This window comes from Acomys minous (genome assembly GCF_964271855.1).
Source record: "Acomys minous genome assembly, chromosome: 6".
Classification (NCBI taxonomy): domain Eukaryota; kingdom Metazoa; phylum Chordata; class Mammalia; order Rodentia; family Muridae; genus Acomys; species Acomys minous.
The window spans coordinates 112,242,245-112,263,585 of record NC_140487.1 but is presented as its reverse complement, the minus strand read 5'-3'; the positions used below and the strand labels follow the sequence as shown (position 1 = coordinate 112,263,585).

The window sequence follows — 21,341 nt, the reverse complement described above, 5'->3', positions numbered from 1 at the left end:
TTCACTAGAAAATTGCTGTTCAGGTTCTGCGCCAATGGAACAAGAAAGATCAAACACACACACATACACACACGCCCCCCCACCCCCACCCCCACCCCACCCCCCGCACACACGGAAGGAATTAATCACCCATCCTCTTTTTACATGAGATATCGCATATAATCCTGCCTGTCTCTCGTGTTAAAATATTGTGTTTTTAAGCCGGGCGTGGTGGTGCATACCTTTCATCCCAGCACCTGGGAGGCAGAGGCAGGCAGATCACTGTGAGTTGGAGGCCAGCCTGGTCTACAAAGCGAATTTAGGGCAGCCACGGCTACACAGAGAAACCCTGTCTCAAAAACAAACAAACAAAACAAAAACAAATGTTGTGTTTTAATTATCTGTTTGTGTGTACCTGTGTATAGCTTTGGGCACATAAGTGTAGAGCCCTGTGAAGGTCAGAAGGGAGTGTCATATCCCCCAGAGTTAGAGTGACAGGTAGCTGTTAGCATGTCACCCTGGGTGCTGAGAACCAAACTCAGGGTCTCTGCAGATGCAGCAAGTGCTCTAGTCTCCCCTTGTCTCTTGATCTTTGACCTAACAGTGTAGGCGCCAACCATTGCAGGGACCCTTGGGCCAGAATGCAGAGTTCAAACCTCGGGCCTGATCCTTACTACGTGTGTCACTTTGGTCAGGTTTTTCAGGGCCTCATCTGTACATGGGTGACTGAAGACACCAGCCTTCAGTGAAGGCTGAATAGGAGGATGGCCACAGGTGGAGCACATGGCCCTGCCCACCAAGAGTGCCCGACAAAGCTAGTCAATGTAATTACCACTCCTGTCATGGGTCTCTTCTCTTGGGGGAAGACAAGTGTCCTACTCTTAGCCTCAAGGCTGTCATTTTAAATTTATTTTTATATATATTTACTTTATATATAATATATTATGCATATTACATATATTTTTATATATTTTTTATATATTATATATATATATATATATATATATTTTTTTTTTTTTTGGTTTTTCGAGTCAGGGTCTCTTTGTAGCCTTGGCTGTTCTGGACTCACTTTGTAGACCAGGCTGGCCTCGAACTCACAGCGATCCGCCCAACTCTGCCTCCCGAGTGCTGGGATTAAAGGCGTGCGCCACCACGCCCGGCTATATATTATATTTATAGTATTATCATTTATTATATATTTTTATATATTTAGTGTCATTATTTATATATATATTGTCATTTTTGATGGGTTGGTTGGTTTTCTGAAACAGAGTTCCTTTCTGTAGCCCTGGCTGTCTTGGAACTCACTCTGTACTCCAGGCTGGCTTTGAACTCAGAGATCTGCCTCCCTCTGCCTCCTGAGTACTAGAATTAAAAGGCCTGGCCTGGCCCTTTTTCTTTCTTTCTTTCTTTGTTTTTTTGTTTTCTTTTTTTTTTTTAAGTTTTTTGGGTTTTTGGTTTTTTGGTTGTTTTGGCTTTTTTTTGTTTTGTTTTGTTTTGGTTTTGGTTTTTTGTTTGTTTTGTTTTTTGAGACAGGGTTTCTCCGTGTAGCCTTGGCTGTCCTGGACTCACTTTGTAGACCAGGCTGGCCTCGAACTCACAGGGATCCGCCTGCCTCTGCCTCCCAAGTGCTGGGATTACAGGCATGCACCACCGTGCCCAGCTATTTATGTATTTTTTAAAGATGTATTTATTTATTACTATGTATACAGTGCTCTGCCTGCATGTACACCTTCAGGCCAGAAGAGGGCACCAGATCACATTATAGATAGTTTTGAGCCACCATGTGGTTGCTGGGAATTGAACTCAGAGCAGTCAGCGCTCTTAACCTCTGAGCCATCTCTCCAAACCCTATTTATGTATTTTTGTGGGACGTCTGCAGGCATGCAAGTGGAGGCCAGAGGATAACTTGCTGGAGTCCCTCCTTTTGCCAAATGGCTTCTAGTGATCAAATTCAGGTTGTGAGGTTTGGTGGCAACTGTCTTTATCCACCGAGACACCTCAGTAGCCCAGGGATCTACTTTGTACAGGTGATTGAAAAAAGATGTCAACAAATTACACTTTAAGCCAGACTTGATGATGCAGGCTTGTAATCCAGCTACCCAGAAGGCTGAGACTGGAGGACCAAAATTTATAATGGCCAAAGGTTACCACACAAATTCCAGGCCAGCCTGGGCAACTTGCTGAGACTGGTTCAAGTGTACAGGGCATAGGGAGATGGCTGGGTGAATAAAGGGCTTGCGGCCAAGCAAGAGCACTTGGGTTCAGTTCCACGGCCCATGGGCTAGGAGGAGGAAAAATCTGGATGTTTATAAGCCCTGTGCAGGGAGGGAGAAGGGGGTGGGGGGGAAATGGCTGGGGAAAGGCTCCTGGAGATTCACGGGCCAGGTAGACTCATTGGTTGTTGAGCTAGTTCAGGAAGTGACCCCATCTTAAGGAAAATGGGATGGAAAGTGAATAAGAAAGACACCGGGAGACACAGGCACACACGCACAGGCACACACGCACAGGCACACACGCACAGGCACACACGCACAGGCACACACGCACAGGCACACACGCACAGGCACACACGCACAGGCACACGCGCACAGGCACACACGCACAGGCACACACGCACAGGCACACACGCATAGGCACATGCACATGTGCTCCTCATGCATACACCCCGGGGGGGTGGGGAGAGAAAGGGGAGAGAGAGAGAGAGAGAGAGAGAGAGAGAGGGAGAGAGAAAACTTTGTTTAAAAGAAAAGGAGGAGAGCCGGCACGGTGGCACACGCCTTTAATCCCAGCACCCAGGAGGCAGTAGCAAGCTGATCTCTGTGGGTTTGAGGCCAGTCTGGTCTACAAAATGAGTCTAGGACAGCCAGGGCTCTTGTTACACAGAAAATCCTGTCTCAAAAAACAAAAGAAGAGGAAGAAGAAGAGAAGAGGAGGAAGAGGAGGAGGAGGAGGAAGAGGAGGAGGAGGAAGAGAAGAAAGGGGAGCCATGCATGGTGGCGCACGCCTTTAATCCCAGCAGTCAAGAGGCAGTGGCAGGCAGATTTCTGAGTTCGAGGCCAGCCTGACATGCTGAGTGAGTTCCAGGACAGTCCAGGATACATGGAGAAATCCTGTCTTGGGGGAGAAAGAAAGAAAAAGGGACAAGACGATGGCTTTGAGATTAAGTATGCACTTAGCACCCACATTTCAAAGCTGACAACTGCCTGTAACTCGGGCTCCAGGGAATCTGATGCCTCTAGCCTCTGAGGTCACCTGTGCTCACATGCACATGGCCACACAGAAACACAGACACATACACATAATTAAGAAAACACTTTTCACGCCGGGCGTGGTGGCGCACGCCTTTAATCCCAGCACTCGGGAGGCAGAGGCAGGCGGATCGCTGTGAGTTCGAGGCCAGCCTGGTCTACAAAGTAAGTCCAGGATAGCCAAGGCTACACAGAGAAACCCTGTCTCGAAAAACAAAACAAAACAAAAAAACAAAAAAAAAAAAAAAAAAGAAAACACTTTTCGGGGGAGGGGGCTGGAGAGATGGCTCAGTGGTTAAGAGTATTGGCTGCTCAAAAAATTAATTAATTACTTTTTTTAAAAAGTACTGGCTGCTCTTCCAGAGGTTCTGAGTTCAATTCTCAGTACCTGCATGGCAGCTCACATCTGTCTGTTTCTCCAGTTCCAGGGGGACATGGCATCCTCATATATGCAGACAAAACACCAATGAACAGAAAATAAAGATAAATAAAAAAGATTTACTGGAAAAAAAACAGTTTGTACAAATACTTTGGAAAAAAAAAAAGAAAGAAAGAAAACACTTTTCGAGCCAGTCATGGTCATGTGCTCAGCACTCAGGGAGGCAGAGGCAGGTGGATCACTGTGAGTTTGAGGCCAGCCAGGTCTATAAAGGGAGTTCAGGACAGCCGAGGCTACACAGAGAAATCCTGTCTCAAAACCACCACCCTCCCCACACACACACACCCAAAAGAAGAAAAAATTAATGATTTTAAGAAAAGAAAAAGAAAAGAAAATGCCACATGCTGTGGAAAATACATATAGTTGGTGAGAGAGGCGGGATAGGAGCTGGCTGAGGAGTCAGTGAAGCAGGGGGCCGTCTGTGAGAAGTGCTCCCTGTGGCGGGACTGTGGGTGCCTTCAGTTTCAGATGCCTCGCGATTTCAAAGGCAAGGTGAGAAGTCTAGAATCTGGGACAGACTGAGCAGGGAGCCAGACAGTTGACAAGATTAAGAGGTGTTAAGAAGGGAAGTCATGTAGAACCTTCCAGACAGGGAAGACCCAGGGTCTCCCTCTGAGGGAGAGGGGGAGCCTTTGAAGTTGGAGTAGAGGGTCAGTGCGCTCTGATTCACCTTAGCAAAGGAGCGACCGGTTCACCATTGTCTGAAATGCGGTGCAGCGATGGCGCACGCCTTTAATCCTAACACTCAGAAGGCAGAGGCAGGCGTATCTCTGTCTAGGACAGCCAAGGCTACACAATGAAACCCTGTCTCAAAAAAAAAAAAAAAAAAAAAAAAAAAAAAAAATATATATATATATATATATATATATATATATATATATATATATATTTAAAAAACCAAAAACGCCAGGCAGTGGTGGCGCTGCCTTTAATCCCAGCACTTGGGAGGCAGAGGCAGATGGATCACTGTGAGTTTGAGGCCAGCCTGGTCTACAAAGAGAGTCCAGGACAACCAAGGCTACACAGAGAGACCCTGTCTCCAAAAAATCCAAAACAAACAAACAAACAAAAACTCTACTTCATAAAGAAGAGGCCTATTTAGCTAATGATTTGGGAGTTTTCCAAAACATGGCCCTGGCTCTGAAGAGCCCTTCCCCCATGTCCCATCATGGTAGGAATATGTGCAAGATAGTAATCCGGAATCCAAGAGAGATAAGGGGCCAGGCTAGGCTTTTTTGTTTTTGTTTTTGTTTGTTTGTTTGTTTGTTTTTTTGGCTTTTCAAGACAGGGTTTCTCTGTGTAGCCCTGGCTGTCTTGGAACTCTCTCTGTAGACCAGGCTGGCCTCAAACTCAGAGATCTGCCTACCTCTGTCTCCTGAGTACTGGGATTAAAGGTTTGCATCACCCCTGACCGGCCAGACCAGGCCTTTTATAGGGACTATCTGTGGACAGCTGCTGTGCCTTGCTTTTGGCTTGATCCTGCAAACCAGACTGCAGTGATAAGGGAACAAAGAAAAGAACAGACACATAGACAGAAAAGCTCAGGTTGGATGACCCTATGCACTCTGATAAAGCCACACCAACATCTAAAAGAGCTGGCACCTTAGTGCTTATTACCTGCAGCACAGGGCCTGGGTTAGCTTGTCTCTCTGGGAGGTCTCTGTGAACCTCTGTAAACACTGTAGCGCTGTAAACAGGAGGAGGAAGCTGCAGTTGCTAGCGTTGCACACACAGTCAGTATTCACACTCACACCAGAGGAGGGCTTTGCATTCCTCTGAGCCTCACACTGGGAGCCCCCCAGCAGGGTCGGGTAGGGGAGTGGGGGGGGTCTTTGACATTCCTGTGGGTCTGAAGCACTGGGGTCCTTGATGTGGTTGTAACCATGTGAGGAAATACACATTGACTCAAGGCTGTCTCTGCCTTTTCCAGGGTCTCGCCCTCAAAATCCAATTTTCTTTCTTTCTTTTTTCTTTTCTGCAGTGCTGGGATGAGACCCAGGGCTTTGCACGTACATCCCGAGAGTCCATCACTTCACCTCTTAATGGATGCCAAGCTTTCAAACCTTGCGCCTCTGGGGAAAGCAGTGCGGACAGATGTGGCCTCTGTGTTGAGAACTGCCTGGAGGGAGGCGGGCCCAGAGCTGGTGGTTTCTTCGGAAGAGAAGGAATTAGAACAGCAGATGTGAAAAGTGAAGGATCCCAGGGGAGGAAGCACACAGGCCAACGCCACCGGGCGCCTTTAGGGACTGGCTGGCAACCCATCCAGGTTGCAGGGTGTGACCTGCAACATGTTTAAGTGGGGTGCCAGTGTGGCGTGGGGTCACAGTGAGGCAACTGTTTCCTTTCTGGTTCTCCCTAAGAAAAGCTGCAGTTGGTACTAGTCTGGTAATCAACATTTTGCTTACCTCTTTTATCTGTGTGACACGTGTGAATGTGCGTGTGTGTGCACACATGCGTGCGTGCCTGTGTGTGTGTGTGTGTGTGTGTGTGTATGTGTGTGTGTAGTTCAGAGGACAACTTCTTACCCCAACCACCTTTCTTGTTTTTTTATTTTTCCAAGAGGGGGTTTTCTCTGTGTAGCTTTGGCTGTCCTGGAACTCATTCTGTAGACCAGGCTGGCTGGAACTCTTAGCAATCCACCTGCCTCTGCCTCCTAAGTGCTAGGATTACAGGCATATGCCACCATACCTGGCTTGCTTGCTTGTTTGCTCGCTTTCTTCTTTCCTTTTTTTCTTTTCTTTCTTTCTTTCTTTAAATTTTTGTTCCTCTTGTTATTGTTTTTCAAGAAAGGGTTTCTTGGGGGTTGGAGAGGTGGCTTAGAGGTTAAGAGCACTGCCTGCTCTTCCAAAGGTCTTGAGTTCAATTCCCAGCAACCACATGGTGGCTCACAACCATCGGTAATGAGATCTGGTGCCCTCTCCTGGCATGTAGGTGTTATATGTAGGCAGAGCACTGTATACATAATAAATAAATAAATCTTGAGAGAGAGGGGGGGGGTGTTTCTCTGTGTAGCCTTGGCTGTTCTGGACTCGATTTGTAGACCAGGCTGGCCTCAAACTCACAGCGATCTGGCTGCCTCTGCCTCCCAAGTGCTGGGATTACAGGCGTGCGCCACCACGCCCAGCTTCATCTCCCACTTTTTAATCCAGCATTCACAGTCATTTATTCTTGAATAGACAGTTAAGCTATAAATGGAACATAACACAGTTTTGATGTATTATCTTTATTTTAAGGCAATATTTTTTTTGAGATAGACTCTCTTGTAGTCCAGACTAAACTTGAAGACACTAAGTAGCCAAAGACTTCTGATTCTCTTGCCTCCACCTCCTAAGTGCTGGGATTACAAATATATACATATGGGGCTGGAGAGATGGCTCAGCGGTAAGGGCACTGACTGCTCTTCCACAGGACACAGGTTCAAATCTCAGCACTCACATAGCAGCTCACAACTGTCTGTAACTTCAAGAGCTGATACCCTCACATAGACATAGATGCAGGCAAAACACCAACGATATAAAATAAAGGTTTTTTTAAAAAGTTAAAAAACAACAACAAATATATATGTACACACCTAGATTAAATGGTGCTAGGGCTCGAACTCAGGGCTTCATGCATAGTCAGCAAGCACTCTACCAATCAAGCTAATCCCCACGCTCCACTGGTAACTTTAAAAAAAAAAAAAAAGATTTTATTTATTTATTGTATATGAGTGCTCTATTTGCATGTACACCTGTGGGCCAGAAGAGGGCATTATTAGATCACATTACAGATGGTTGTGAGCCACCATGCGGATGGCCAGAATTGAACTCAGGACCTCTGGAAGAGCAGACAGTGCTCTTAACCACTGAGCCATCTCACTGGTAACTTTTATACTTTTCTTTCATTTATTTAAAATTATATACCAAGAATAGAGAGCATTCAAAACATGGACTGGAGAGATTGCACAGTGGTTCTGAGCACTGGATGCTTTTCCAGAAGACCTGAGTTCAATTCCCAGCACCCACATGGAGGCTGTAACTCCAGTGCCTGGGGATCCAAGGCCAGCTTCTGGCCTCCCAAGGCGTTAGACTTTGAGGTGGTGTGTGTATATACCTGCAGGCAAAACCCTTGTTTTGCTTTATTTATTTTGTTCTGGGCTTTTGTTTTGTTTTGTTGTTTGTTTGTTTTTTAAGACAAGGTTTCTCTGTGTAGCCCTGACCGTCCTGGAACTCATTCTGTGGACCAGGCTGGCCTCAGAGATCTGACTGTCTCTGTTGCCAGAATTCTGGGATTAAAGGTGTGCACCACCACCATCAGTGCATTGATATTTTTAAAAAGAAGACTATAGAGTGCCTAATGGAAGAAGTGTGATGAGCTAAAGTCAATTTTCCAGTTGAGATCCCTAGCTAAAAAGACCTGTGGGGAGTTGTATGGAAGGCTGCGGCTGCCACTCTGAGCAAGAACTGTATTGTCACTGTCACTCAGAGCTGTATTTTTTTTGAGGGGTTGTTGCTGTTGTTGGCTTTTGTTTGTTGGAGTTTGTTTGTTTGTTTGTTTGTTTTGTGGGTTTTTTGTGTTTGTTTTGTTTTTTGTTTTGGTTTTGGTTTTTCAAGACAGGGTTTCTTTGTATAGCCTTAGCTGTCCTGGACTCGATTTGTACACCAAGCTGGCCTTGAACTTACAGTGATCCACCTGCCTGTGCCTCCTGAGTGGTTTTTGGTTTTTCTGAATCAGGATTTCTCTATGTAGCCTTGGCTGTCCTCAAACTCATAAAGACCTGCTTCCTCTGCCTCCCCAGGGCTCAGAGCTGTGTATTGTTAATATGCGCAATCTAACCAGGCACTGGAGGAAGAATACAGATCTACCCCCACCAGGAAGATACATGATGACAGAACAGAGTTAAGAAGCATGTCTAAGGCGCCACCAAATACATTTATTTTATTTTATTTTTTTATTTTTTTGGTTTTTCGAGACAGGGTTTCTCTGTGTAGCCTTGGCTGTCCTGGACTCACTTTTTAGACCAGGCTGGCCTCAAACTCATAGCGATCCGCCTGCCTCTGCCTCCCGAGTGCTGGGATTAAAGGCGTGCGCCACCACTGCCCAGCCAAATACAAAATTTTTAAAATGCCATTCGGCGTCAGCAAGATAGGTCAGTGGCTGCAGGCACATGCTGAGTTTGATCCTCAGGACGGGTGTACATACATAAATAACTGTAACAAAATGTTAAGATTCCTTTTTTAAATTTACATGTGTGTGTGTCTGTGTGAGTATGTGTACCCTCATATTTGCAGGTGACCAGGGAGACCAGACAAGGGTGGTGGAGTCCCTGGAGCTGGAGTTGCAGACGGTTGTGAGCTGCCTGGTACGGGTGCTGGGAACTTGGCCCAGAGCAAGAGCAAGGTGTGTCTAGTCTTGGTTGGTAATGGCTCACCTGGCAAGAGGGAACCTCAACTAAAGAGTTGCCTCCACCAGTTGATCTATGGGCATTTTCTTGGCTGCTAAGTGATTCAAGAGGGCCAAGGTCACTGTGGGTGGTAGCATCTTTGGGCATGAGTGCCGGAGCTATAAGAAAGGTAGTTGAGAGCTACAAATGGTGGTACGTTCCTTTAACCCCAGCACTCAGGAAGCAGAGAGTTTGAAGCCAGCTTGGTCTACAGGACAGTTGGGGCTGTCTCAAAAGAAAAAAAAAAAGGTAGCTGACCATGAGCAGTGTCTTCTGTGATCTCTGCTTCCTGCTTCCGTTCCTACTCTGGCCTCTCTTGATGATTTAGGGTAACCAGATAAAGGCTTTTCCTCCCCAAGTTCCTTTTAATCATGGTCTAGTACTGGGTGGCTAGAGAAATGGCGCACACCTCTAATCCCACCACTTGGGAGGCAGAAATAGGCGGATCGCTGTGAGTTCTAGGCCGGCCTGGTCTACAAACCAAGTCCAGGGTACCCAAGGCTACCCAGAGAAACCCTGTCTCGAAAAACAACAACAACAACAACAAAAAACACAGACTGCTCTTCCGGAGGACCTGGGTTCGATTCCCAGCACTCACATGGCAGCTCACAATTATCTGTAACTCCAAGATCTGACACCCTCACACAGACATACATGCAGGCAAAACACCAATGCACATTAAAAAAAAAAAAAGAGTCTGGGACTGAATTGGTTACCTCAAGAGAAGGGTGTTTGCTGCTTTTATTTTATTTTATTTTATTATGTATTATTTCATGTATGTGTTCGAGTATATATTCACAAGTGTGGAGGTTCGAGGACAAGTTCCAGGAGTCAGTTCTGCCCCCCAACCATGTAGGCAGGTTCTAGGAATTGAACTTGGGTTGTCAGAGTAACCTGGTGGGAAATGGCTTAAGCTGATGAGCCAAAGAGAGTGCTGTTTTGATTTCTTCATTTTTGAAATACTGAGGATTGAACCCAGGACCTTACACATCCCTGGCAAGTGCTCTACCACTGAGCTACGTCCTTAATTCAGGAGAGGTTGTCACAAGGCAGCTTTGGCTTTCCTGGTTTTTCTGTCTCTGTCTCTGTCTCTGTCTCTCTCTGTCTCTGTCTCTGTCTCTCTGTCTGTCTGTCTGTCTGTCTGTCTGTCTCTCTCTCTCTCTCTCTCTCTCTCTCTCTCTCTTACACACACACACATACACACAACGTGGGGCTATTCTCTTTGAAGCCCTCACAGAAAGCCACCGCTAGCATCACATCCTTTAGACCTCCAACACTGTGAACTAAACAAAGCTTCTTTTCTTTATAAAGGTCCCAGGCTCAGATATTTTGTTACAGCAGCAGCAAAGACAACGGCAAAACCAGACACGTACACTGGGTCAAGATCACGTCAGCAGAAGCTGGCCCATCTCAGTCACATTCAGTGGGGGTGTTGGTACTATAGTTAGAGACCGTGGAGAAAGTGGACTCGTTCCTCCTCGTCCTGTGCCTCCTCCTGGAGAAGTTCCGGTGCCTGCTGGCCCACCAGCGGCGGCGGTTCATCTTATTCCATATGACAAACATCTGATTTTCCAAGACCTTCAGCTTCATCTCACTGAGCAACAGCCGTTCAAGGACCTTGTCCTGGAGAGCGAAGCAAGCATTCATTCTTTCCAGCTCTTTCTGGTTCGTGGCGATGTCATTGGGAAGAGCCATGGCTGTTTCTGCCTCCTCCTAAGATCCCCATCGGAAGAGAAGAGTCAGTTCGTGACCATTAATTCTTTCTGACACAGAACGTCTGCTCCAGAGCAGCGTCATTTTCTATTTTCATTCTGTTTTAGAGACAGAGTCCTCATGTAGCCCAGGCTAGCCTGGAACCCACTACGTAGCCAAGATGTCCTTGGGCTCCTCCTGCCTTTACCCCTCCAGTGCGGCTACACATGAACATCATCGCTACATCTAGTTTCTGCAGTGTTGGGGAATTGAACTCCCAGGGCTTCGGGCCCGCTAGGCTTTACTAACTGAGCTCCATTCCCAGCCCTCCAGGCCATTTTCTCAAATCGATTCTCAGGCCCTCTGGCCAGGGGGAAAGCATCTGTACCACAATTCATGGTTGGGAGACACGGGGTCTAGAGAAGGGTAGTAGTCACTTTCTCATCATCTGGCAGCAACACCTCCTCCCCCAAACTCCTCAGACCTATGGTTGTCTTTGTCTTGTAGGCTGCTGGATCTGCTGGCTATACAGGACTAAAGCCCTGTGGGTTGACAATATGGCTCTTGCCGCCAAGTCAGACTTGAGTCTGATCCCCAGGACCCACATAGTGGAAGGAGGGAACTGACTCCTCCTAACACGCAGTGTCGTACAAAGAGCGCTCACATACGTTAAAAAAAAAAATTACGGTCCTTGGCATAAATGTGTGAGTATGTGTGTGTGTATTTATGTCTTCAGAATCTTTTTTTTTTTTCTCCCTCAAAAGCCTTTCTGAGCTCATCGTCAGGATCAGTAAAACTTCACAAATCCTAATGTCCCGTCCCCGCCCCCACAACCCCATTTATAGTAAAATTTTTTCTTTGGATTCAGCTACAAACTACTGCTTTTGTTGTTGTTGTTGTTGTTGTTGTTGTTGTTGTTGTTATTGTTGTTGTTTCGAGACAGGGTTTCTCTGTGTAGCTTTGGCTTTCTTGGACTCACTTTGTAGACCTCGAACTCACAGTGATCTGCCTGCCTCTGCCTCCTGAGTACTGAGATTAAAGGCGTACGCCACCATTCCTGGCCTTATTTATTTATTTATTTATTTATTTATTTATTTATCTATCTATCTATCTACTATATGTCTGTTTAAGTCAGTTCTAACTTAGGTCACCAGGCATGGTGAAAAGTACCTTTATCCACTGAGCCATCTCACCAGGCCAAACTGGTGGCCTTAAGAAACACTTTAAAACTACCTACTTCAGGCTAGGATCGAGCACCATTGGTATACTGTTTGCTTGGCATGAGTGGAGGCCCGAGTTTGAGCTCCAGCAGTGTATAAACTAGTTGTGGGGCACACCCCTGTAGTCCCAGCACTCGGGAAACAGAAGTGGAGAGGACCAGAGGCTCAAAGCCATGCTTGATTACACAGAGAGTTGGAGGTCAGCCTGGGCCACATGAGACCCTCCTTCAGGAAACAGAGTCAAAGCGATGTGGGGAAAGATAGCAAACACAATGCCAAACTTCCATATTTCTCATATCAGCTTAAGAAGACAAGTAGGACGCAGCTCAGTGGTAGAACAGGAAGGGAGGGAGGGAGAAGAGAAGGAAGGAAAAGAGAGGAGGGAGAGGCCAACGGGAGGGAGGGAGGGAGGGAATTTCATTAACACAGTTGAAATTTCTGTGAAAGTCTCTTCTACCCCGGAGTTCCCTCCCCCAAAATGTTACTTCCTCATTTATAATCCTGAGTTTTGTTTTTTAGTGTTTTGTTTGTTTGTTTTTGTTTTTTCCAGACAGGGTTTCTCTGTTTAACATCCCTGCCTGTCCTGCACTCGCTTGGTAGACCAGGTTGGCCTCGAACTCAGAGATCCTCCTGCCTCTGCCTCCCGAGGGCTGGGATTAAAGGCGTGCGCCACCACGCTCATCGTATTTTTTTAGTGTCTTAGTGCTTTTTTTTTTTCTTTGCAAATGCATGTATGTCTGGTGTCCTCGTGTGTTTGTATGCTAGAATGTGTGTGAGCATGAGTGTGTTCATGTGTGTCTTGCTTGCTTGCACTCCACCCTGTATGTTGAGGAAGGGTTGTCCCTGAACCCAGAGCTCACCATTGTGGCTAGCCAGGCGATCTGGCCTCTTCTGGGGATCCTGTTTCCAACTCCTACAGTCTAGGTGGACCACCAGACCAACTCTGCTTTTTTTTTTTTTTAAATAATTTATTTATTTTCATCGTATGTGCATTGGTGTTTTGCCTGCATGTATGTCTGTGTGAGGGTGTCAGATCTTGGAGTTACAGACAGTTGTGAACTGCCATGTGGGTGCTGGGAACTGAACCTGGGTCCTTTGGAAGAACAGTCAGTGCCTTTAACCGCTGGGCCATCTCTCCAGCCCCCAACTCTGCTTTTAATAGGGTACTGGGCATCCAATCCCAGTCCTCATATTTGCCCAGCAAGCAAGTAAGTGCTTTGCCTTCTGGGCTTGTCCTAGCCTTTTTCTTTTTTTTAAGTATCTTATTTTATTTTTAGATGTATTTACTTTCTGTTTATGAGTGGTTTTGCCTGCATGCATGTACTTGCACCCGTGCATGCGGTGCCCAAGGAGATTGGGAGAGAGCATGGATACCCTGGAGTGGGAATTATGTGTGATTGAGGCACTGTATGTGTGCCTGTGGAAGCCAAGGAGGGCGCCAGACCCCTGGAGTTACCAGCAATTCTGAGCCATCACGTAGGTGTTCGGAACTGACTTCAGGTCCTCTGCAAGAGCAGCAAGTGCTCTTAATCACCGAGTTATCACTTCAGTCCCAAACTGTTTTTATTTTAGGTGCGTGGGTGGTTTTGCCTGCATGCCTATCTGCAACGTGGGCATGCAGTGCCAGCCCAGGTTAGAAGAGGTCATCAGATTCCCTTACGGATGGCTGTGAGCCACCACGTGGGTCCTGGGAACTGAACCTGGGTCCTCCGCAGGAACAACAAGAGCTCTTAAAGGGTGAGCCGTCTCTCTAGCCCCGTTTGTTTGCTTTAAATAGGAAGCTATTTTGCCCTCTCCAGGTAACACCTGGCAACATCTGGAGATATTCTACGTGGTGGCAAATGAGGAGGAAAGCGATACTAGTGTTTCCTATGTAGAGGCCGAAGAAGCTGCCAAATAATGCCCCCCGCCCCCCACAAACCCCCACTCACCTAACCCCCCTCCAGCAAGCAAGAAACACCCCACCCAGAGAATTCCTTGTTTTTTGTTATGTTTTGGTTTTTCGACATGGGGTTTCTCTGTGTAGCCTTGACTGTTCTGGACTCCCTTTGTAGACCAGGCTGGCCTCGAACTCACAGCGATCTGCCTGCCTCTGCCTCCCGAGTGCTGGGATTAAAGACGTGCGCCGCCGCCACCACCACCACCACCGGGCTGAGAATTCCTTGTTTTATCCTAGTTTTATCTGCTAGTGAGGCTCCTTTTCACTTCCTGGCCATGCGTACTCACTTCTTGTTTTGTTTTGTTTTGAAGATGTATTTATTTACTATGTATACAGTGCTCTGCCTGCATGTACATCTGCATGCAGGCCAGAAGAGGGCGTCAGATGACATTATAGACGGCTGTGAGCCACCATGTGGTTGCTGGGAATTGAACTCAGGACCTCTGGAAGAGCAGACAGCGTTCTTAACCTCTGAGCCATCTCTCCAGCCCCATGGGTGCTCAGTTTTATCCCCTCCTTCCCACAACCCACTTGCCAGAGACCTCAAAGCAATGGGTGCACCCAGTCAAGAGCCAGAACCTCTAAAACCATGAGCCGAAAGAACCCTCTTTTCTTTATAAGACGATGATCAGTTTGGGAAGAGGTTATAGCAGGAGAAAACTGGCTGATGCGATTTGTGCACTTCTGATAAATTCATTATTATATATCATAAATGTTAGGATTCTGCTCCAGTCCGCGTACAGGTGATGTCATTGCCCATCTGCCATGGGGGCGTGGCTTTGTCCAGAGCTATGTAAAAGGACAAACTCTCCTAGTGACCCTCTCTCTACTCCTTTTACTCTTCCTCTCTCCATCTCTCTATCTTTCTCTGTCTCTGTCTCTCTCTCTTTGGGGTACCCCTCCCCCCTTTTCCTTTTCCTCCATGCTCATTTAATAAACCTCTATAACATAATATCTGGCATCTGGTACCTTATTATCTTATTGCCTTATATCTTATTCTCATACATAAAAATAAATATATACATATTATACTATGTACGTATTCATCAACTTAAAGTTTTTCTTTCCGTTTGAAATAGTTGGTAGTGTTGCTGAAACAGGACGGAGCACGGTGTGGGAGAGTCTAGTACGCCCCCTATTTCACAGCTGAGTCAACAGGAGCCTTGTTGAAGGGATCTTGTCCACCACCACCATGCAAGAGGAGCCTTAGCCCAGACTCATAGAAGTCACAGACTTCTTCAGCCTGACCCCTTCCCTGAGCCACTCTGCCAGTCCAGCCCCGAGTGTCCCATAACCGTTAGTGAGGATTAAGCACCCTCTTGCTTACCCTCTGGGTCTGGGAGGGAGCCTGATTGAGTTCATTTTTGACCAGCCAGTTGCTAAGCAGCAGCAGGAGGAGAAGGAAGCCAAACAAGGCTGGCTTAAAGCTTATCAACCAAGCCAAGATGGCTCCTATGGTGCCAGAAGAAGCAAGAACCCCAAGGAAACCCCTCAGAAGAAATATCAGTTCCCCCAACATTATGACACAGAGGGGCACAGGCCCCAGGCCCCTGCTTCAGCCCCATCCATAACAGAAAGCACAGCCACCCACTCCTCTGATTTGTAACTAGCTCCCCACCCCTACCCTGGCTGTCGCATAACAATAACTTTTCCTGTGCCTGTCTGGAGGGGCCACTGTGAGTCAGGCTCTCTGGCAGGCTGTTTGAAAGCATCATGTCATGACATCCTCCTGGCAGCCAAGTGTTGTAGACCTCAGCAATACCTCTCTCACTGTACACTTCTGGGAGCCCCTGTAACAGAACAGCCAATGTTAGAGGCCACCTCCTCTTGTATTGGGCGAGACTGCAAAGAAAAAGTATCCATAACTTGGGGATAAGGCAAAGAGATTCCTGTGTACTTTCTTTCTTCTTCCTCTTCTTTTTTTCTTCTCTCTCTTTCTTTCTTTTATTATTATTATTATATTTTTGTTTGTTTGTTTGTTTTGAGACAGGGTTTCTCTGTGTAACATCCCTGCTTGTCCTGGACCAGGCTGACCTTGAACTCAGAGATCCGTCTGCCTTTGCCTACCCTGCCGTACTGGGATTAAAGATGTGTGCCACCACTGCCTGGCTTCCTGTCCGCCTGGCTTCCTCTATATTTTCATAGTCACCCTAGAATAATGCCAATTAGTCCATGGAGGCTATCTATTTGATTTACTTTAAAAATTATACTTATTTAGCCAGGAAGTGGTAGTGCATGCCTTTAATCCCAGCACTCAGAGGAGGGGCAAGTGGAACTCTTGAGTTTGAGGCCAGCTTGGTCTACACAGTGAGGTCCACGACAGCCAGGGCTACACAGAGAAACTGTGTCTCAAAAAACAAACAAAACAACAACAACCCCCCAAATATACTTACTTATTTATTATTTGTGTATGTGTAGATGTCTGAGAACGTTCCACCATATGGTTACCAGGCTTGTCAACAAGTAAGTGCCTTTACCTACTGAAGGTACTCCTGCTTATTTTTGTTTTTTAGTTGTGTGTATGTGTGTGTGTACAGGTGTGTGTTTGTAAAGGCCAGAAAACAACTTTGGCTATCATTCCTCAGGAGCTGTCCATCCTATTTTGTTTATTTGTTTGTTTGTTTATTTGTTTGAGACAGAGTCTCTCTCTGGGACTTGGGGTTCATGGATTTAGCTTGAAGGGCTGACCAGCAAGGCCCACAGTGTCTCTGGTCTCAGTGCTGGGATTACAAGAGCGTGCCACCCCATCTAGCTTTTTAGGAGAATCAAATTCATGTCCTTATGCTTGCATGGTGAGCACTTTACAAGCAGAACCATCTCCCCAGCCCCTGATTAACTCTGCCTACCTGGTGCTGGGATTAACGGCATGTGCCTTGATTAACTTCGTCCTCTTCCTCTTCCTCCTCCTCCTCTTCTTTTTCTTCTTATCTTCCTCCCCCCCCCCCCACACACACAGGGGTTCTCTGTGTAATAGCTCTGGCTGTCCTGAAACTCACTCTGTAGACCAGGCTGGCCTTGAACTGACAGAGATCTGCCTGCCTCTGCCTCCCATGTGCTAGGATTAAAGGAGTACGCCACCACTGCCTCACCTAACTTCTTCTTCTTCTTCTTCTTCTTCTTCTTCTTTTTTCTTTTTCTCGAGACAGGGTTTCTCTATGTTATCTTGGCTGTGCTGGACTTGCTTTGTAGACCAGGCTGGACTTGAACTCTTTCCAATTTCCGGTGACTGCATAGACCACAGACATTAACCTGGTCCCCAGTGTGGATCATGGACCACAACTTGGTCCTGGGTGACAACATGGACCACAGACATCAACATGGCTTCAAGCGACAGCATGGAACATGGAGGTTTATGCAAGGAGACCCAACGCAGAAAATGAACTGGTTTTTTTTTGTTGTTGTTGTTTTTTGAGACAAGGTTTCTCTGTGTAGCCTTGGCTGTCCTAGACTCGCTTTGTAGACCAGGCTGGCCTCGAACTCACAGCGATCCGCCTGCCTCTGCCTCCCGAGTGCTGGGATTAAAGTCGTGCGCCACCACGCCCGGCTAAATGAACTGTTTTTTATCTCAGACATCCTGCCATTGCTCCAGAGCCCGGGCGATCACGAGGCTGAGCAGAGTGTTCGGGGGCAGAGCCTGCACAAGCTCAGGGTTGCTGCTTGCCACCCTGTTGGGGTAGGATATTTACTTAGTGATTTATGGGAGAGGCACCAGCTGATTGTGGGTGGTGCCACTCCTGGGCTGGTGGTCATGGGTACTACAGGAAAAACAGGATGAGCAAATCAGAGAGAGCAAGCCAGTAAGTAGCCCCGATTCACGTCTTCTGCATCAGCTCCTGCCTCCAGGTTCCTGCCCTGTTTGAGTTCTTGTCCTGTCTTCCTCTGATGATGAACAGTGATGTGGAGATGTAAGCCAATTAAATTCTTCCCTCCCCAACTTGCTTTTGGTCATGTGTTGCATCACAACCATAGTAAACCTAAGACACTAACTTTTTTGTTGTTGTTTTGAGACAGGTATTTTCATGCAGCCAGGCTGGGCAACGGTACATCAATTAAGTCGTCCTTCAGAATGTTGCCCTATCTCAATTAGGTGGGAAGCTCCCTGAAAGCCAGAATTCCATATTTCAACCCTTGTCCTGCAGTGAGAATGCATAGTATTACTTGAAGTAACTAGTGTACGGGGAATGAATGAATGAATGAATGAATCAATCAATCAATCAATCAATCTTGAGAGTCTCTGTTGGAAATGGTCCTGGGAGGTGCAGTCAGGTTCAACGCCCAAATTCAGATGGAGGAGCTGGGACAGACTCCCAATCGCAGGGGGCCGCTCTACGCCAGCCTCGCTCTCGGAGCTCTTGGCTCCGCTCTAGCCTCCAGGAGTCCGCTCTATGGTTGAGAGGAGGCGGGGCCGAAGACCGCTGCGGCTTTTTGTCTTTGACGCGGCGGGAGCGCGCAGGGCGCGTGCGCACGCGGGGTTGTCGGTCTTCGTGCGGTCTGAGCGAGGTCCGAGCGGAGCGGCGGCTGCGAACACACGGAGCGGCAGACCGAGCGGCCCCTGCGGCCCGCGGCGGCCAGGCGGCCCGAGATGTTGTCTGGGAAGAAGGCGGCGGCGGCGGCGGCAGCAGCGGCGGCGGCGGCGGCAGCTGGGACGGAGGCCGGGCCCGGGGCGGCGGGCGGCGCGGAGAACGGCTCTGAGGTGGCCGCGCCGCCCGGGGGCCTGGCGGGCCCCACCGAGGTTGCCACGGGGGCGGCGGGCGAGCGCACTCCCCGAAAGAAGGAGCCTCCGCGGGCCTCACCGCCCGGGGGCCTGGCCGAGCCGCCCGGGTCCGCCGGGCCTCAGGCGGGGCCCACAGCGGGGCCGGGCTCCGCGACGCCCATGGAGACGGGAATAGCCGAGACCCCGGAGGGCCGAAGGACCAGCCGGCGCAAGCGGGCGAAGGTGAGGCCTGGGCCCGGCTGGGGGTGGGGCGGGTGGGGCGGGGGAGGGGAGCCGGGCCTTTGTGCGGGGACCCAGGGTTTCGGGCACGGGGAGGGTGTGACCGTGATCTTCCAACTGGGAAAGATGGCTTCCTGATGCATTTATCCACCTGTGTAGACGCCAGGCGGCTTCTGTTCTGGGTGCACAGGGGAAATTGAGGTGGTTGATGATCCAGAGTCAAGGGGCGTGAAAAGGAAGAGACTTTTTTGTTTTTTAAAGGTCTTGCTGTATGCCAGGTTTTTTTTTTTTTAATGTGGTCTTTTGGTATAGACACTCTCTCTCTCTCTCTCTCTCTCTCTCTCTCTCTCTCTCTCCCTCTCTCTCTCTCTCTCTCCTTTCTTTCTTCTTACAATTATTTATTTTCTGTGTGCGAGCGGAGGTCAGAGGACAGCTGGGCCTGAGTCTGTTCTGTTTTTCCACCATGTTCAGGAGTCGAACTGAGGTTGTCAGGTTTGACGGCAGGCGCCATTCTTGGGCCTCGGGTAGACTTTTACTGAAGTGGAAGCGGGTGAAGAATGCTCCTAATACCAGTTGAATGCTCATGGTGCAAACGTAAAGATAAAGGATTTGGCACCAAATCCAACACTATACACAGATAACATCTCTGTCTTAATACCTCAGTGTGCCAGATGGTGTATTTGGCATGGGTCCAACGTTTTCGTTTTGCTAAACACCATTAGACTGGTATTGTTAAGCTTCATTTTTAAGAATGAGTAAACTGAGGGGTACAGTTTCTAAGTTCAAAGTTTGGTGTTTTGACAAGGGTGTCCCTTCTTTAATGAAACAAAGAGCCAATCACCTGGGGCGGTAACATTGCCAGGTGTTGATGTGGCTTTATTCAGACAGTGCCTTTTTCCAGAGAGTTCTTAATCTGTTTGGGAAATTGAAAACACACATGGGTATGTAATGAATGTAAAGAAACAGTGTAGGTGTGTGCCTGACTGGCACAGCAGTTGCCTAGCATGATTGAGAACCAGGGTTTCAGTCCACAGCACTGCAAAATAAATACATCAGTACAGGTGGTAAGTTGTGGGATTTAGCTAGGTTTTTTTTTTTTGTTGTTGTTGTTGTTGTTGCTCTTTCGAGACGGGTTCTCTGTGTAGTCCTGGCTTTCCTGGCCTGATTTGTAGAACAGGCTGGCCTGGAAGTTACAGAGATCCTCCCGGCTGCTGGGATTAAAGGAATGCGCCACTGTGCCAGGTTTAGGTAGCTTGTACATGTTTTTTCTCCTGCTGTACTAGGGAGTTGAATCCTGTATGTGGTAGACTGGTTCTCTATCACTCTACTATATCTCCAGGCCTACTTTTTATTTTGAAGCTGAGTTCGCACAGATTGGTCCTGAATTATCTTGTGGCCTAGACAGAGCTTGGATTTGTGATCCTCCTTTGTCAGCCTCCCCTGGGATTCTGCACCTTCCTCATTGGGCTTGCTTTGTTTTGTTTTTGATCTGACACCCTGTTACTTTGCACAGTTTGATCTCAGATTCCTGGGCTTAGTGCATCCTCCCACCTGGGCTTGCTGAGATGTCAGGAAGATAGGACACTGCCAGGCTGCTGGGCATGGTTTTCCAAGTCCGGCATGAGCAGCATCTTGAGACGAGTGTTACCTGCAGAGGCCTCAGCTTCAACTACTGACTTGAAAGATCTCGTACTCACTGCTCAGTAAAATGAATTTGGAGGAAAGGCGGTTTTTGTTTTGTTTTGTTTTGTTTTGTTTTGCTTTTTATCAGAACAAGAACCAGAAAGTGGAATACGGGGGCTGGAATGGTTTCAGCAAAGATGGAGGATCAGAAGGGAGGAGAGAGTCAGCCAAAACCAACTAGTTATGTGTGAAAACGCAGTAAGGAGCCCTACCTAACTTATTCTTAAAACCCACAAAACTAGAATCCTAAAGAAAGTGCATGTGGGAAGGCGGAACACACACAGTGACACCGCCAGCCCCTAAGATAATCTGAACACAGTTCAATTTGCCTGTATTGGGCGGTTTTTAAATATTGTTTTATTTGGGGGGATTTCTGTTTTGTTTTTTGAGGGGGATTGTTGTTTTGCTGTTTTTGTTTTTTGTGTGTGTTTGTGTTTTTTTGTTTGTTTGTTTTTTCTAGAGACACGGTTTCTCTGTGTAACAGCTCTGGCTGTCCTGGACTCACTTTGTAGACCAGGATGACCCTGAACTCATAGTGATTAAAGGCATGGGCCACAACACCTGGCCCCCCCCCCCTTTTTTTTTTTCTTTTCACTATTTTGTTTTTTAAAGACATGGTTTCTCTGTGTAGCCTTGGCTGTCCTGGAACTCACTCTGTAGACCTGGTTGGCCTCAAACTCATAGCCATCCACCTGCTTGGCTGTTTTTGTTTTTAAAGGCATTAGAAGAAAAGCATAGAGGTTAATTAATGACTTCAACCTTTAGAGGTGCAACAAGACAAAG

General features: G+C 47.5%; 2 protein-coding genes across 4 annotated transcripts in view; one reads left to right on the top strand and one right to left on the bottom strand.

The window, feature by feature from the left end:
* Positions 1-10,298: 10,298 nt before the first annotated feature.
* TEX46 (testis expressed 46) lies at positions 10,299-15,541 on the bottom strand. Its single transcript, XM_084785047.1, has 2 exons — positions 15,270-15,541; positions 10,299-10,804 (listed from the first exon to the last, which is right to left on the bottom strand). The coding sequence occupies exons 1-2, from the start codon at positions 15,459-15,461 to the stop codon at positions 10,502-10,504; spliced, it is 495 nt and encodes a 164-aa protein (XP_084641173.1). The 5' UTR covers positions 15,462-15,541; the 3' UTR covers positions 10,299-10,501.
* A 2,825-nt stretch (positions 15,542-18,366) lies between these two features.
* The window catches only part of KDM1A (lysine demethylase 1A), a 55,108-nt gene continuing 52,133 nt past the window's right edge, over positions 18,367-21,341 (top strand). For all 3 annotated transcript variants that reach the window (XM_084788287.1, XM_084788288.1, XM_084788286.1), the window contains exon 1: positions 18,367-18,878. In XM_084788287.1, the coding sequence (XP_084644413.1) occupies positions 18,525-18,878 (354 nt within the window). In that variant the 5' untranslated portion in view covers positions 18,367-18,524. The remainder of the gene's footprint in view (positions 18,879-21,341) is intronic.